At 34.9% G+C, this 17,240-nt stretch overlaps 1 protein-coding gene and 1 long non-coding RNA gene across 2 annotated transcripts in view; one reads left to right on the forward strand and one right to left on the reverse strand.

The window, feature by feature from the left end:
* Positions 1-177: 177 nt before the first annotated feature.
* Positions 178-2,391, reverse strand: LOC118740304. Its single transcript, XR_004993114.1, has 3 exons — positions 1,803-2,391; positions 1,392-1,736; positions 178-1,327 (listed from the first exon to the last, which is right to left on the reverse strand). It is a non-coding gene; the product is annotated as an uncharacterized LOC118740304 (long non-coding RNA).
* Positions 2,392-10,109: 7,718 nt separating this feature from the next.
* Positions 10,110-17,240, forward strand: part of LOC118741519 — an 8,548-nt gene continuing 1,417 nt past the window's right edge. The window contains exon 1 of the mRNA XM_036473518.1: positions 10,110-10,312. Coding sequence (XP_036329411.1) covers positions 10,110-10,312 — 203 coding nt within the window. The remainder of the gene's footprint in view (positions 10,313-17,240) is intronic.

Here is a 17,240-nt window from a genome sequence, read left to right on the forward strand (position 1 = left end):
TATTATTAACTAATTTAATTTTATTGTACTGATTTTGAAATAAATGAAATGGTAATTTAATAAAAACTTCGTTTTATATATTTAATATGTATAACAGCATTTAATGCATATTTTTATTTACATATATTATTTATTTTATCAAAGAAGAATTAATAAAAAAAGTTAATACTGAGGCTAAATAGTTTGCTTTTATTTTATTAGTTTTCTTACCGGCTACTGAAATTTTCTAGTGAAACTGAAATATGTACTTATAGTTGAATATATGTAATTTGGTTATGATTCAAAACAACAATTTTATTACGTGTGTCAAGTTATCACTATATTTTTCTAAATATAAAAAGTTAAATAAGTTTTTCTTTCCACAACAAACTTACAACAAAAAAGTTACAATTAATGCCGTATTTAACTTTTAAATGAGTTGAAATAATGCATTATATAACAGTTGTGCATGTACATAACAGTTGTGCACAAAATAAAAGGAGTCAAAATATCGCATTCCTATTATTTCGTGGACCACTCTAAATAATATCGGGTAGATATTTCCAATCAATTTATAATGTCGATACCCCAGTTATTTCAATGTCTACATGCATTCAGAGTACATAAAATGGTGAAAAATTTGTTAAGTCATTAAAAATATGTGTTTTAAATTTGTAGAAAAACATATCGTCACCTGAAACTCAAAAAGACGTAACAAAAATCATTGTTAAAATGCAAAAAGTCATAACTAATAAAAAATTCAAAATTTACTTTTTGATTTATATAATGGATTTCAACGAGTTACAACTTCCCACATCATTTTATGAAAAAAATAATGAAAATATTAGTCACGACTTTTTAAATCTCATTTACGATATTGTTACGTCTTTTTGCATTTCAGGTGACGATATGTATTTACTTATTTGGTACTTATTCAATAAGTGTCAGGGTGCCGGTAATGTTGTGGTATGATCCTTCTTTGTTATCAAACTGGTTCTTTAATTGACTTAATGCGCATTTGGCAGCTGTGCACTTCACTGATAGTTACGACCAATACCCCGGAATGAGCTAGGTTGACCCTTGCACGGCGCCCATCAGCCGTTCGTCGTCATTGAAACGCTTCAAAACGTATTGGAATCGATGTAGTAAAGCAGTAACCGCCAAGCGCCCAGTGAAGACATTCGAATTCAATGATGTATCACCCCCGCAGTTGTATGTGCTAGAAAATTTGTGTTAGCGCTATTAAAAATGCCTGACTAGGCACATAAAACTCCTCTTTGGCATGGTTGTTTTTCGTTGTGATCTTTGTGCTTTCAATGCCGGTATTTAGCCAAATATTCCATGCAATCTACGTACAAGAAATGAATAAGAGATCTAAAAAGGTACTAAACTTCCCGCTAAACACAACTCACCCTGCAAATTCCTCATCTTTGTTTCCGCTGTTTCCTCGTTAGCAAGTGACGCCAATTTGTCTGCATTGTCATGCATAATTTCTTGCAGAGATTTTAGTGCGGCCAGCGAGTCTTCACAATTTTTACTCAAGGCAGCACCATCCACCTTCTCACTGCTTCCCGTACTGGAAAGCGCACGCACATTATCAAGCAACGGAAATAGAACTTGCCAAACGAGCGTCTGTTATGTGGGCTGGTTCAACAAACGACCATGCCAAAAAGAATGCGGCAAAGAGCATTGTGAACCGCACTCGCGGCAGTAACTATGCAATTACCAACTGAAGACACATAGGTATCAGCGGCTCACTGAAATGGTGAAATATGTATACACATTCCTTTGAAAATAATACCAAACAGAACACGCAATTTTACCTATGGGGATCATTTGCCTTCCAACATTTCTCAGGCAGAGAAGCGAGTATTATGCCAACAGCATTGATGTAGGTTTGTATCTCTTTTTATGGTATCCATGAATAACCCTTCACAACAGCACCGGCACTCACAAATTCAATTGTTGTTTATTGGTTTAAAGCGAAACGCCCGGACAGTGTAAGGGCGCTGTTGGGTTGGTTGTTTTGTAATAGATTTAGGAACATTTTCAGCAATATAGGCTGTATTGATCCGGTCCGCCGGTCAATTCTTGGCACGTTTAATGGCTGCTCATTATCGGTATCATATAAATATGATGCAATGTATGCAAATGCCATTTTTTAACACAATCTTCACAATTTTCTCAATTTAACTTCACAGCAAAATTAGTAAACAACAGCTTAACAAAGAAAAACTAGATGCTGTTAGCTTAACCACAAAAATAATTGTCACCAAACAGCTGACTGCGTTTGTTAACACTAAACAATGACAAATATGGTTAAAGTTGATACACAATCACTTAACCCCAAAAAAAGTTGTTAACTAGAGATAACAACGTGAAATGTGGTTAAAATAAGATTCAGAATCGCACTACTGTTCGGTGTATTTTCCACCTAACATCAACAGCAGGATATTTGAAGCAGTGGTTAGTCGATTGTTGCTGTTTCTCGGCAAATTCACGAACGTGGTATTGTTGGGGGATTTCAATGCGGGGAATGCAAAGTGGGGGGATGATGTCAGCCACCCTAAGGGCAATGGCGAATGGTGTCAGAAATGCTAATCTGAAGCGCGTGAATAAAAGAGATAAAACTTTTATGAATGCGGGTAGTGTGAATGGTAGCTCAGGCTCAGTGCTGGATCTGGCGTTCACAAATTTAACAAATGATATTAAGTGGTGTTGTCATAGAGCGTATTTGGGTGGTAGTCATCATCTACCAATTGTAATTGAAATAGATAACATAGGTCAAAAAATAAGCTACTTAGTAATATCAAAAAGATTAATTTTACAACTATGAATAATTTTGAGGCAGGAGTTAAAAAAGCAAGGATAGAAGCAACAATTGACTTAAATAGGTACAAACACACGCCGAAAGCATGGTGGAATGATGAAATGGGAAAAATGTATAGATTTCTTGTGATAGCAAGGAAAAAAGCCAGTAAATCTAATGAGGTGCAGGATATGGAAGAAGCTGTGAGGTTAGAGGCAGAGTGGAAAAAGAAGGTAGAAGAGGTTAAAAGTAGCAGTTTCAAGAGGAAAATTGATGAAATCAACAGTAATTCGAATTCAAGAGAGGCCTGGAAATTTATTGGCAACATGAAAGGTGGAACAGAGTATTGTTGTAGCATTTGGGAGGATGAGAACAATGAGAAGTTTCTGAGCTTTCTGAAGGATCAGGTTCGACAGTTTGAGGGGGCAACTGTGGATAGGGCTCAAATGACAACTGAACAACAAAAAGTGGCGAATGTTAATGTAAATTTTTCTTTTGAAGATTTTGAGTTACTAATTAGCAAAAAAAAATTAACTGCAGCGGGTATGGATAATGTTACATATGAAATGTTAAAGAATTTGACGGTAGAGGCAAAAAAAGCGTTTGTGAAATCATTGGAGGAGCACTTCAATAAAAACATAGTAAGAAAAGAGTGGAGATATATAAGAATAGTACCTATTCCAAAAGCGGGTAGGGATCGTGAAAATATTTGCAATTATCGTCCCATCTCCCTAATTTCAGTTGTAGCCAAATGTATTAATATGCTAATTAAAGAAGAAATTATGAAATTTGTGGAGGATGGTAACATAATACCGCAAAGAAGTTTTGCATACAGGAAACAGCGTTCGGCAACAATGTGCATGAATGAAGCGCATCAATTGATAGCAGATAGGAAGTACAGGAGTGAAAAGGTATTTCTGGGGGTAATAGATCTCTCTGATGCGTACAACTGCGTGGATTTAGTTATGTTGCATAGGATACTTATGCGACATGGCATGAATCCAAAAATTGGTGATTGGATTATAAATCTTGGGTAACTGCTCTGTCGAAGTAAACAATGGATTGCCACAGGGAAGCTGTCTCTCTCCGATATTATTCAACATTTATACCGCAAAACTGCACTCTGTCTGTAATGAGAATACTCATCTTTTTCAATATGCGGATGACTGCTATAATAACGCACATCAGAAATGAGGAGGTAGCAAGTAATGAGTTTACTAATAAAATTGCGGAAATGCAAAGTTTGTGTGAATCGTTGGGTCTCAAGTTCAACTTAAATAAAACAAAATTTATGGTTATGACGATGGGTAGAAGAAAACAGTTTAATGTGAGAGTAAATGGTTGCAATGTGGAGCAAGTGGAAAAAATGAGATGGTTAGGAAGGGTAATAAGCGCTAATTCCACAATTAAAGAGCACATAGGAAATGTCAAGAAATCTATTGTGCCGGGAAAAAATTTGCTGGCAAGAATTACATCTATAAAAGCTGGGTTAACCCCGATGGTAGGATTAAAGCTGTACAAATCATTTGTTCGATCAAAAGCAGAGTACGCTTTGCACCATATTAAATGACTCTCTAAGAAGATGTTTAGGGGTTCCGCCAAACAAGCCGACTTATGCAAGATATGCAATTGCATGTGAGCTTCCACCGCAGAAAAGAGCTATATGGTTAACGTCGAGAGAAATGTCAAAGCAGTGGTTTATCAACTCGTGTTTGAAAAGGGAGGTTGAGGAAAGCTATGGTAGGAAATCGAGTTACGGGTACACATACAACAAGTTCAAATCTTACTTTGATAGGTTGAATACTAATGTTTTATTTAGCAGACACGAGAAACTGAGTTTGGTCTCCTCGATTCTAAAAGGTTCCAAAGCTAATTTTTCGAGTGAACAACTGAAGGCTTTATACTATGGGGTAGTTTAGAGGATAGAGGTTTTCACCTGTACTCGACGGATGCGTCTGTATCTGAAGGAGTGGTGGGTTGTGCGGTGCATGACATGAGGCAAGGGATTTCATTTTTATACAAGTTAGAAGAAACTTACGCATCTACCTTTGGGGAGCGGAGTGAAAGACAAAAAAATTTGCATATTCACAGATAGTTTGCAGGCTGTGAAAGCGCTAAAATGTGACCGAACTAACAACTACGTTGTAGCTGACATACATAATGAAATCGTAAGGTCGGTATTAGAGGAGGGACGCATTATTTGGGTCCCTGCGCATGTTGGGATCGGGTTCAATGAGAAGCTGCAGTGACGCATGGCTTGACGCTTAAAGTAGACCTGACACCTAGTGAGATGCTTAATGGAGTGAACAACTGTCTGTGGGATGAATGGAGAGTAAGAGTTTGAGTAACAGATGGGACGAAAGTATGGTAAACAGCATTATGAACAGGGAAAAAAGACCATGGTTCAGGGACAAAAACTAGGACTATGACGCATATGACACAAAGCTACTGAATAGACTGATAGTAGGTAAAAGGTATGGCAAAGAGTATCTCAGTAAATTCAAACCAGAAGAATCCAATTGGTGTCACAGCTGTAGCGCCATAGAAACTGCTGAGCACTTGATCTTTGAGTGCACTAAGTACGGTACAATTAGAAACGAATTTATTATTTTTAATAAGTTTAAAGAGCTTAAGGAAATTTGGGTAACAAAGAATTTATTATACTACAAGGAGGTAGTAAAATTTCTGCACAAGGCAGGTCTTGACAAAATGCTGTAAAAAAAAAAAATGACAATAATAATGAAGATTAAGTTAAAAAAATTAAAGGAAATAAGATATTTGTATTTAACTTACAGATGTTTGTATCAAACATAAATGTCCAAATAAAATACAATAAGAAACAACATACATATGTATGGGAACTGAATCATTAATTGCCCTTACCCACCATACAAAACATGAGAAATAGGCAACAATCATCAATGGCAACAAATTGTCGACGATTTATTTCCGTCCTGATAAATCGGCAACATTTGATTCTTGTTGTCATTCAAATACTGAATTATTACCAATTTGTTGCCGTGATAATAAATCGGTAACATTTGTTTGTTTGTTGTTGTTAGTTGATCACCAACAGCGAATTTTTTTCCGTTTATTTCAAAGCAAGCAGTGGAAATAAAGTAAAAACTATTCAAATTAATTAATTTGGGATCATTAATAATAAAAAAATATATATATATATTTAACTTTAAAGGGGGGAAATATAGAGGTAAGTGATTAATTTATTTCCTTTTTAAGTAATGGAATTACATCCGCTTGGGCAGATTTGTTATAATACCAAGAATAAAGTAATGATGATGAGTTCAGGTGCAGTGCGAAAAAAGAGCAAGAGAGAATCTGCCAAAGTAATACAACAAATATATGATTTGGAATATATGGAGCCAGAAGATTCCCAAAAGAAAGAGCCATGCATTGTTGAAAACATAAATTCTGACCCATCTAATGACAATGATTTATTTATTGAGAATGATAGCAACATTGAGTATTTTTATGCAAGTAGTGATGAAGATGAAAGAGGTCCAAACGACATTCCATTGGACCAAAAGCGAACTTTTCAGGGGAAATTAAAAAAGTGGGCCATACTTAATTTAGTACCTAATTCATCTATTAATGGATTGTTGGCGATCTTACGCGAAATTTATTTAGATGTTCCGAGAGACTCGAGGACTTTAAAGGGAACACCCAGCGATGCAGTAGTTATAAATATGGGAAAAGGAAAATATATACATTATGGCCTAAAAGATGCATTGACTGACTTTTTATGTTGTCATGATTTTCAAAAAAACACGATATTTTTAGACTTTAACATAGACGGTTTACCGCTCTTTAAAAGTTCTAAAAAACAATTATGGCCGATTTTATGCAACGTAGTCGACAGTAAAGAAATTCTTTTAGTTGGTGCCTATGAAGGCAACTTAAAACCCGAAAATGCATCTGAATTCATAACACCTTTCATTGAGGAATTACAAACTCTATTAAAAGAAGGAATACATTTTAAAAATACAGTTTTTGCAATAAATGTGCGATGCTTCATTATGGATGCGCCAGCAAGGTCTTTCATATTAGTAGTCAAGGGACATACTGGGTATTATTCATGTGTACGCTGTACACAAAAAGGTGAAATGGTAAGCATCGACTAGTTTTCCCACTCCACGAAAATCTGCAATTGAGGACCAATAAAACTTTCAGAGACAGAAGTAACCCGGATCATCACAAAAATATGTCTCCTTCGCCTTTAGAAGTTTTAGATGTAGACATGATCCACCAGTTTCCATTGGATTACATGCATGTGGTTTGCCTAGGGGTGACTAAAACGTTGCTTAGTGGTTGGATTAAAACAAGAGGAGAAGAATATTCGCTACCTTCGTGGAACATAAGAAAACTTTCCGAAGCTTTGGTCGCCAATCGTCCCTGTATACCAAAAGAGTTTTGCAGAAAACCTCGTAGTTTGGATGACTTGGACAGATGGAAAGCTACCGAATACAGGCAATTTCTCCTTTATACTGGACCCTTTATTTTAAGAAACATTTTGACCCATGCAAGATATGTACATTTTCTTAAGTTGTCATTGGCTATGCGAATTTTGTTGGGATCCAGAGACTGCCAAGAAAACTTAAGTTGCACACAAACTCTTTTAAAGTCGTTTGTTGAAGACGTCCCTAAGCTTTACCATTTGTCATTCTTAACATTCAATTTTCATTGCCTTCTGCATTGGCACCAAGATGCTCGAAGTTTTGGATCACTGGAAAAAATAAATGCATTCAAATTTGAAAATCATCTTCAGAAGATAAAAAAATTCATCAAAAAAGGAAGTGATGTAGCTGTTCAATTGTACAACAGACAGGTCGCGATGAGTTCAATAAGTGAAGGAACAATGCAAGAAGGAGCAACAGATGGTGTCGGTAGTGTATTCAAGTTTTTAACAACAAAGCCTGACAACTTCTGTTTGGGCAATGATACAATAACCCTTTTAATTGCAATGTACAATGCGGATGGAGTAGAATATTGTCATGGGCGTCCAATAACGAATTTAGAAAGTTACTTTGACCAACCGATTTCATCATCACTCTTTAAAATTTTTTCCTGCACAGCAATGAATTTTGCGGAAGTAATATCATTTCGATCTAATAGCATTACAAGCAAAATTATTTGTTTGCATGAAAATAATATTTTCTTTTTTGTACCATTTATTAACTAAGCAATGGAGAATGAAATTATTTACGTAACCCAAGCTGAAGGTAAGAAGGCGATGATAAGTGGTATAAAACTGGTAATCACGGTTCGAAATAGCGCCAGAGCCTTAATTTGTCATCCGATTTCATTCAAAATTAAAATCTATCCGATTCGCTTAAAACGTTTTCTTCTGGGGCTTTTTCGGGCGGCTGATTAAGAATCTGAAGTCAGATAGGAAAAATTCAAATGGACCCAATATGGCAACGAAAAAATTAAAGTCGATATTGGATCTACCATTTATCATGTAAAAAGTTAAAATCGAACGTACGTACATGGCGTAATATTGTTACTAACATGTTACTCATACGCCATGTATGTATGTTCGATTTCTACTTTTTCCATGAAAAATGGTAGATCCAATATGGTTTTGCCATTTTGAACTTTTAAAATCTGATCTCAGATTCGTAAGCTGTAGTTTTATTTTGAAAATTAAACTCCACTTTTAGACCAATGTTTGATGGTAGCAATATTTTTACATACATTGTAAAACAGATTGATTGTTTTCTTCAGACCCAGATGCATCAAACGAATTGGAAGCTCAGCAGCCAGTGTTTGTTTACACTACGTTGGAAGCAGCGCCAGTCCAAAGTAATTACAAAATTAAATAATAAATATAGATATAGATAATAAATAAGATGTATGGTATCTATACCAAATTTCGTCATTTAATTTTTTCTCTAGAATCCTTTTCAGAGCAAGGCTCAATTAATTTAATATTATCCGAAGTTAAATCCCTAAGAAGAGTTATTACCCATTTATCTGAAGAGGTTGTGTCTTTAAGAAATGAGGTTCGTCAAATGAAGAACACCCAGCCCGGCACTTCAGAATTTTCGCATCTTCCTGTTATGCCTTTTAATGAGAAAGACGCTTTGACAATTTTATGAAAGAACTAGTGGATAAGGAACCGATCTTAAATGAATTTGTAAGTAAAAAACGCATATTGGGCCGTATGAATAAAAACTAAGCAATTGCTTTTTCTTAAAATTTCATACCTTTTACTTCAATTTTGTTTGAATAAATTGAGTAAAAGATCTGAAATTTTAAGAAAAAGCAATTGCTTATTTTTATTCATACGGCCCATTATGCGTGTTATTTTTTAAAGTGGTATACATAAGTCCATTTTTTCATATGTTGAGATATTTTGGGCTTTGCATCTGATTTAAAAATATTGGCAAAAAATTAACCAATGCCTGTTAAATTTAATTATGCAATAATAATTATTGAAATTGTTAAAGAAAATAAAAGATTTTTTAGCTCCGAATGGACTTATGCCACTGAAATTGAATAATCTAGTTTATTAAGAAATAGTTTCAATAATTTTAAGTCCTTTTTTTGTAAGTATAAGTCCACTTTTGAAAAAAAATAGTTAATGGAATAACAACTTCCCATTGCATTTCAAGTGACGATGTGTAGTATAGCTAAGTTTCTTCCGATTACTTTATCAAGAAATCGTGCTTCGATAAATGTATGATTACAAACATAAAAAGGGGGTTTCTGTATCTTACTTAAATTACCATTAACTATTTTTTTCCAAAATTGGACTTATGCAACTTTCAAAAAAAGGCTCATATGCATATGTATGTGTGGTCTAAATTATTTTTTTACATAAAATATATTTATTACGCCTTGGTGGACCCGATGTTGCCACTTTTCTACGATCTGCCATGAAGGCTATATTAACGGACAACTTGGCACAAAAATTCTCATGGAAGGGTACAAAGGAGAAACCGGCACTCACTGCTAATTTCGCGGTGACAGTCATAAAAGGTATATGAAGTCTAGTAGCCCAGATCATTCAGTCCTTAATCATTTCTTTCATGTCATTTTAGGAATATGTTACAAAAAATTCCCAAACTCTGACGACTTTTACATAAACAGTATTATCCAGAAGCATCTGATTCATGCCAAGGACAGGATTGAAAAGAATAGGAAGCGCCATAGCGTAGTAAATAATTAATTTCGTTATAAATTGTAATTTTCTATCAAAAAAACTAATAAAATACTAAAAATTAAATTTTTGCAAGTAATTATTCCCCAGATATCGCCTGGAAGATAATTTAGCAAGTCGCCTGTAGTAATAATAAGCGATATGAAAGCGACTCATTCAGGTAATAAGAAAACGACTCGACCAGGCGCGTTACCTTCGGCGGACGTTTTAGAGCGACTGCCCATAAGAAATCGATACAATGGCGATATTGCCGGCGATAAATTTGTTGCCGGTGGCGACTCGTTTTCTTATTGCCAACAACAAAACTTGGTTGGTGGGAAACGAAAGGAAAGCGACTCATTCGGGTAATAAGAATGCGACTCGATTAGGCGAGTTGCCTTCGGCGGACGTTTTAGAGCGACTGGGAATAGGAAATCGATACGATGGTAATATTACCGGCAATAAATTTGTTTCCGCGGGCGAGACGTTTTCTTATTGCCGGCAACAAAAATTGTTTGGTGGGTAGGTTAAGAAAACAAGGTTAAAAAAATCACAAAAATCAAAAAAAAATATATATATAGATACATATGCAAAAAGCCTTGAAGGCAGAGAGGTTGTAAAGTTTCTGCTCAGAGCAGGCTATCACAAATTGTCCTTGTAAATATCAACATAGTCCAATATGTATATGTATAAATTGCGAAAGCTATAGATGTTTATTAAAAAAAAAAAAAAAAAAAAAAATTTGTGTGGGAAAAAAAGGAAAAAATAAGTTCCAAATGAATGTCAAAGAAAATGTATTGAGTTCAATTACACAAAAATACAACACTGCAAATGTCATAGGCCACATGAACGAAAGACACAAGATCACGTAAGAACAAGAGAGTGAAAAAAGTCGATTTTTTTTAGCGGGTTCTACGTCATCTTGTTTCACTGGAAAACGGGCGAAAAGTAAACAAAGCAAAGAAAACAACGAAAACCAAAATTAGCCAAAATTATTGTCAGCCACTTAAGCGCACAATTTAGGTAAAATGATGCAATAAAATGCTTGAAAATGTGTTGTCATGTTGAATTAACTCTTCTTTACTTAAATAAAAGTGTAAAATAGTGGTGCTTGTGATGTAAACAAACGCTCAGCTGACGAACCCGCTTTCGCAAACTTTTTTCTCAAAACCAGTTACAAATACAACGTCTATCCCCTTTTGTCTATTCTCTTTCTAACAGCGGACGTGCCTGCCAAACAGCGGACTTGCCTGCCAAACTGAAAAGCATGATGGCGGCAGTGTTTGACAGACACGTTCGATGATGCGAACGGCAATGGAAGGTAAGAAATGGAAGATGGATGACATGAGAATGAAAGAATTATGAAATAGCAGAATGTCGAACCAAAACGAATTTCAAGAATCTGACCATGCGAATGACGTCAAAATGAAAGAAATGCAAAATACCGAAATGTCGAAACAGAAGAAATAGATGACAGACACGTGTTCAAGGGTTACGTGCAACGAAAAGAGTTGTTGTGTTGCGCCATTCAATATTAAAAAAAAGTAATGTGGTTAAATACGCTTTTCTATTAAGTTGAAAAATTACATATTTCGCCAGCCAAAAAGTGTATAAATAAATATATAGCATATTGCTATAAGATTTATTTATAAAAACGGTACATGATTATGACCTTATTCATAAAAAAGAAAATAAATGTAAAGTAACATTAAAAAAATCGATTTGTTTACTTTTTAAGAATTTGGGAAAAACATTTAACTAAAGTTTTTGTGCACCCATCTCTTTTTCTGTTTATGATTTTCAAATTTTTCTTTTCCTTAATACTCATTGAGTTTTCATTTACACCCAGCAAAAATCAAAATATTTTATAAGAAATTTGGTTGACCGTTTCTCGCACACTTCTCTCATGCTTTTTTATCGTAGTTATTATTCTGTTGACATCTAAATTGCCATAAATTTTATGTTGTTGCCAATACATTGTTTTCCGGCGCTTCCTCTGTGAACATTTATAGCTACATTCATAAAAACATTACTAATTTTGGTTTATAATTTTTTTCCATCTTGTTATTGCTGAATATCAAAATGGAATTAATAAATAATAAAAAGTTAGTTACAATTTTAGTGAATGGTTCTTGCAAATAATATTATTTTATGGTTGAAATGACTTGATCGCCGTCAGGAGCTTATCAACTTTTTTGCCAAAACCAAAGCACACGGGAAGGAAAATAGTTGTTCATTAACGATTTGTCTGAAATATCGTTCTGGAAACACGTTACTGCTCACTAAATTTGTAAAAATCAAATTTTTTCACTTAATTGTTATATTCTTCCTCATTGTGGTAAAGTTACTCATCATCACAGCAGGGCGCAATCTTCTTTTCTATGATTATTGTATCGCTACTTTGAATTTCTCAATTTTGACAATTCTGATCTAAAAGTAAACGAAACCTCAGAAACTTTAAATGCACTGAAATTCACTAATACCCACTTCCGCAAAAATCACCTTATTTCGTATTTCCTTTGTTAAAAGTTATTGTAAATCATATATTTTTATTGCCTTATTAATAAAAAATAAAAATTTTAAAAAGCTTTTTAAATTGCCGTTCACAAACATTTTTCAATTTATAAGCCTTTTTTAAGCTACTTTGTTGTTTATGAATAAGGCTATTACAAATTAGCACAATCAAAACACGTTCCTTATCGAAAAATTTATTATTAAGAAAATTTGCTGTTCTCACATTTTCTTTCAACATCCAAATCGACTTTTGTTACTTTTTGTACAGATATGTCATCGCCGCCAGGACGGCGCAACTCCTACTATATCTTTCTTGTCAAATATCCATTTAGATCTAACTGTCATACTACTATTAATGGTAACCATGAATATTCATTAAAATCGTTTCAATTCGTAATAAAAGTAATTTACATACTGCTAGTGTAAATATATTTTTTAATATAAACTACCTTTCTTAATTCTAAAATAAATCAACAATCTCAAGATTTATAAGAAAATTGTCTTCAAAAAATACGTCCCAAATCATCCCTGTTGATATCATAATTCAAATGCAAATTAGAATAGAAATTTTGATACAAAAGTTTTTCCGCGATATTCATCATACAAATTTATCATCTTACTTGTCCGTATGTCGCTCTGGAAAGAAATATATTTTAACCGATATGTTTTCTTGAAAATAAAAGCAAATTTACCTATTTTTTCCACCGGCAGGCACGAATATGATATTCAAAACAGAAGCAATGACAACGAATTATATACACATTGTTGTATTTTAGCGCAAAACGATAAGTTTCACAAATATTTTAAATTATTGCCTGGAACATACACATTTATCGTTATTATTGGAAATGCAAGACTTGGCACGCATTTTTAATTTCTTTTTTATTGAATTCAAATGAATAAAAACCCATTTTTCTAAAATATTTCTCAATTTACATTTTAAAGTTTTTTCTGAAACTTGAATGTAACTCTGTGCGGAGAATGAGAGAATTGAAAATCAGGTGATCTCAGCTGTTTTCAAATGTAAACAAACAAAATGGCGCTTTCCATACTTGTAAGCCTATACAATGGTATTAGGTCGGTGTTATGCAGACAAACTTTTGTTTGCCAAATTAAATGGCGGCTGCTTAGACTGCGTTTATACACGAAAACTTTTGTCGCCCCGATTTTTCACATTCCCTTTTGGTGTTGCTCGTTTCATTTACACACGGCGATTTGTGTGTATGCAATTGTTGTTGTCAGCTGTGAACAGCGGTTCAATTTACCAGACGAACGAGAGCACAAAGCGTGTTGCCCGAGCACGAGCAACTCGGTGCCAATCTCCTTTCCTCGTCGCGCTCTCTCCTACAAACATCGAGTTGCGGCAACAAAAATCGCCGTGTGTAAATGAGCACTTAGTTTGCTCGGAGGTGGTTATGTCGAGTTTGGCACAGGGTTGCACGTTCATTATGGTTTTCATGGCTATTGCCAACACGAAATGAGAATTTCAGATGTACATAACAGTAGCTACACACGACGAGCAAATCAAAAAAATTTTGATTTTCAGCGAGCATGCTCGTCGTTTGTAGCGTGGTTTGCGAGCATCGCATTGGAAACAAAAACAACAACCTCACTTTGTGTTGATGCTTGCAGTGTGCACATCGCGGATAAATGCATCCAAGCCATGTGCGTTAATTGAATTTTTGATAAATGAGGCTAAATTACTATATGTATATGTATGTACATACATATAAGTAAAATATAAATAAATTTAAGTAACACATACATAAAAACCCTAAGTCATAAGTATTTCAATTGCATCATCCGCGTCTTTCCTTTCCATGTTTACGCTTTGAGTACAAAATCAGTTATGAGCCGCTCGCCGTCTGTAGCAAACGACAGCGAGCATGTTGGCGCACATGTGCGCGGATATGCTTGTCGTGTGTAGCTACTGTAACCAGCGTTGCCATTTTAGCCGTTTTCCGGCTAGATTTAGCCGGTTTTGATAGCAACTAGCCGGAGAAAATTCGATCTAGCCGGCAGCCGATTTGTTAGCCGGTTTGTAAAAAAAAGTTAGCCGTTTTTAGCCGATTTTACTATTTGCCTAATTTTCAGGTGCAAAAAGTAAACAAGTTGTTCGAAAGCAATAATGCAGACCCAATGAAGATTTTTAATGAACTCAATGTTTTACTTTCGGATCTATGCTCCCTAGTGGTTATTAGCGCGGACACATTTGATCCTATATGCTCTCCGTTGGAACCATACCTTGTTCCATTTCCTCAGAGTATTTAAAAAGAAAAGCACAAACGCTTTTGACCACGAAGCCGAGAAAATAATTCGAGAAAATGGTCGCTATTTTATTATCTCTTTAATAAAGGAATTACGCCAACGCCTCCCTACAAATATTGCCACACTAAAAAAAATTGACTTTTTTCGGTTCGAAATGCATTAAGAGTAATTAAACCAAAAGTATTTGTTCAACTACAGCAACAAAAACACAAATATAATGCCGACGAAATAACATCCATAGAGATGCAATGGCGACGGTTAACGTTACATACCTGGAGTAATTTAGACTCAACTGTAAAATTTTGGGCCGAAGTTTACCAATTTCGAAATGCCCTAGGAGAAAACCCTTTTACTGACCTTTGCAACCTAGTTTTTAGTTTTCTTGTTTTGCCTATAAGTAATGCAGAAGTAGAGCGAATATTTAGTTCAATGAATATAATAAAAACTAAGCAAAGAAATCCAATGTGCGTTAAAACGTTAAACGCTATTTTATATATAAGATGCGGTTTAAAACGTGAAGAAAAATGCTGCCATAATTTTACTGTAGATGACGATCTCTTAAAATTAATGAATTCAGGTGATATATACAATAGTGATTCATTTGATGATGAGGAATATACACTCGATATAAATTAATGGTGTTAACTAGTCTTTCGTTTCTTGCGATTTATTTAAATAAAGCATGTGGATTTTCACTAAAACATTTTAGCCGTTTTTTGCCAGAGTCTATGTGAAATTTCACTAAAACATTTTAGCCGTTTTTAGCCGCTTTTTTTTGCCAATCTAGCCGGTCGGCCCAAAAAGTTCTGGCAACACTGACTGTAACGCGCAAAATTTAAAATTTTTGTATATGACAACACCGAATTTGCTGCAGTTTTACCAAACAAAATTAGTTTGCTGTGAGAGTCGCCAAACTCGCTCTCTCCGAGTTTGCTGCAACAACAATTGCACGCAGTTTGCCAAACAAAATTTCTGCATAACACCGACCTTACTGCAAGGCTGCATTCATGATTCAATAATACAAGGTCATGATTCAATAATACAAGGTTCGATAAACTGACAGTTGTCTCTCTCGCACCGCTCCCTTAGCAGTGGCACAGTGTTGCTTCTTTGCAAATTTACATGGAAACAGTGTAGCTTTGGTGTGAAATAGAAGTATAAGCTTTTGTGCAATATGTTTATTTGTGTATGCATATGAAGCATATTTAACTGATGAAAACATAAACTGTTTTTAAATTGGATGTTTACATCAATCTCATAGTAGTCTTATCTTAATTTTGAGTCATTTTGCAGTTTTTATACAGCTAAATAGCACATAAATTGCGTATATCAATATTACGTTCAACATTTCGTTTAAAATTACAGGTTTCCTGCAAATACATTAGAATTTACAAAAGGAATTTGAGTACTAATTGCCTACTTTGCGTACTTTTCTACTACCATTTTCGCAACAAGAGATTTCATTATTCCCCTTTCTCCGTCCTTCGTAAATGCAACCTTTTGTAAGGGAGTGTCAAACCGCAGCTGTCAATAATTATCTAATCTTGTATTATTGAATCATGGGTGGGCTTTAGTAGTCAGCCGCACCTTTTGTTTTAAGAAAACCAGGTGGAATTAACAAATGAAACTTGGTCAGGAAGTTAAGGGAGGTATCCTCTAAAACATGTATAACTAAAAAATATAAATAATATCATTGTTTATAAGTTATTTGTTGTTAAAATTTCTTAAGTCGTTCCACTTGGTTTCCTTAACAAAAAAGCATTTGTGCTTACTTTTATATATATAAATGCACATAACACTGTACTTAATACTTTACACACTTTTCTTTTAGTTTATCTTGTATATAAATCACTTTAATTAAACTTTTATCGACTTGTAAATTACATTGAATTTCACGCATATTTACAATAACACATGGTTGCAAACTGACACATAACATGTGTTGCCATATTGTACAAAACAATACATACAAAGAAGGCAATGATTAAAAAGGAATACAGGGGAAATCAATACAAAAGAAAATGTTCAGCTCCTTTTCTTCGCAAAACAGAAAGGAGAATTCTATTGCCTGAGGGTTATAATCCCTAAGTGCGGCCGAAGGCAGCCTACGCAGAAAGGTGTTCTCTGCAAAAGGTGTTCAGCTCCTTTTCTTCGCAAAACACAAAGGAGAATTCTACTGCCTGAGGGTTATAATCCCTAAGTGCGGCCGAAGGCCGCCTACGCAGAAAGGTGTTCTCTGCAAAAGGTGTTCAGCTCCTTTTCTTCGCAAAACAGAAAGGAGAATTCTACTGCCTGAGGGTTATAATCTCTAAGTGCGGCCGAAGGCCGCCTACGCAGAAAGGTGTTCAGCTCCTTTTCTTCGCAAAACAGAAAGGAGAATTCTACTGTCTGAGGGTTATAATCCCTAAGTGCGGCCGAAGGCCGTCTACGCAGAAAGCTGTTCCCTGCAAAAGATGTTCAGCTCCTTTTCTTCGCAAAACAGAAAGGAGAATTCTACTGCCTGAGGGTTAT

The sequence above is a fragment of the Rhagoletis pomonella genome, unplaced genomic scaffold (assembly GCF_013731165.1).
Source record: "Rhagoletis pomonella isolate Grant_MI unplaced genomic scaffold, Rhpom_1.0 Rhpom_scaffold_00006, whole genome shotgun sequence".
In the NCBI taxonomy this organism is placed as follows: Eukaryota; Metazoa; Arthropoda; class Insecta; order Diptera; family Tephritidae; genus Rhagoletis; species Rhagoletis pomonella.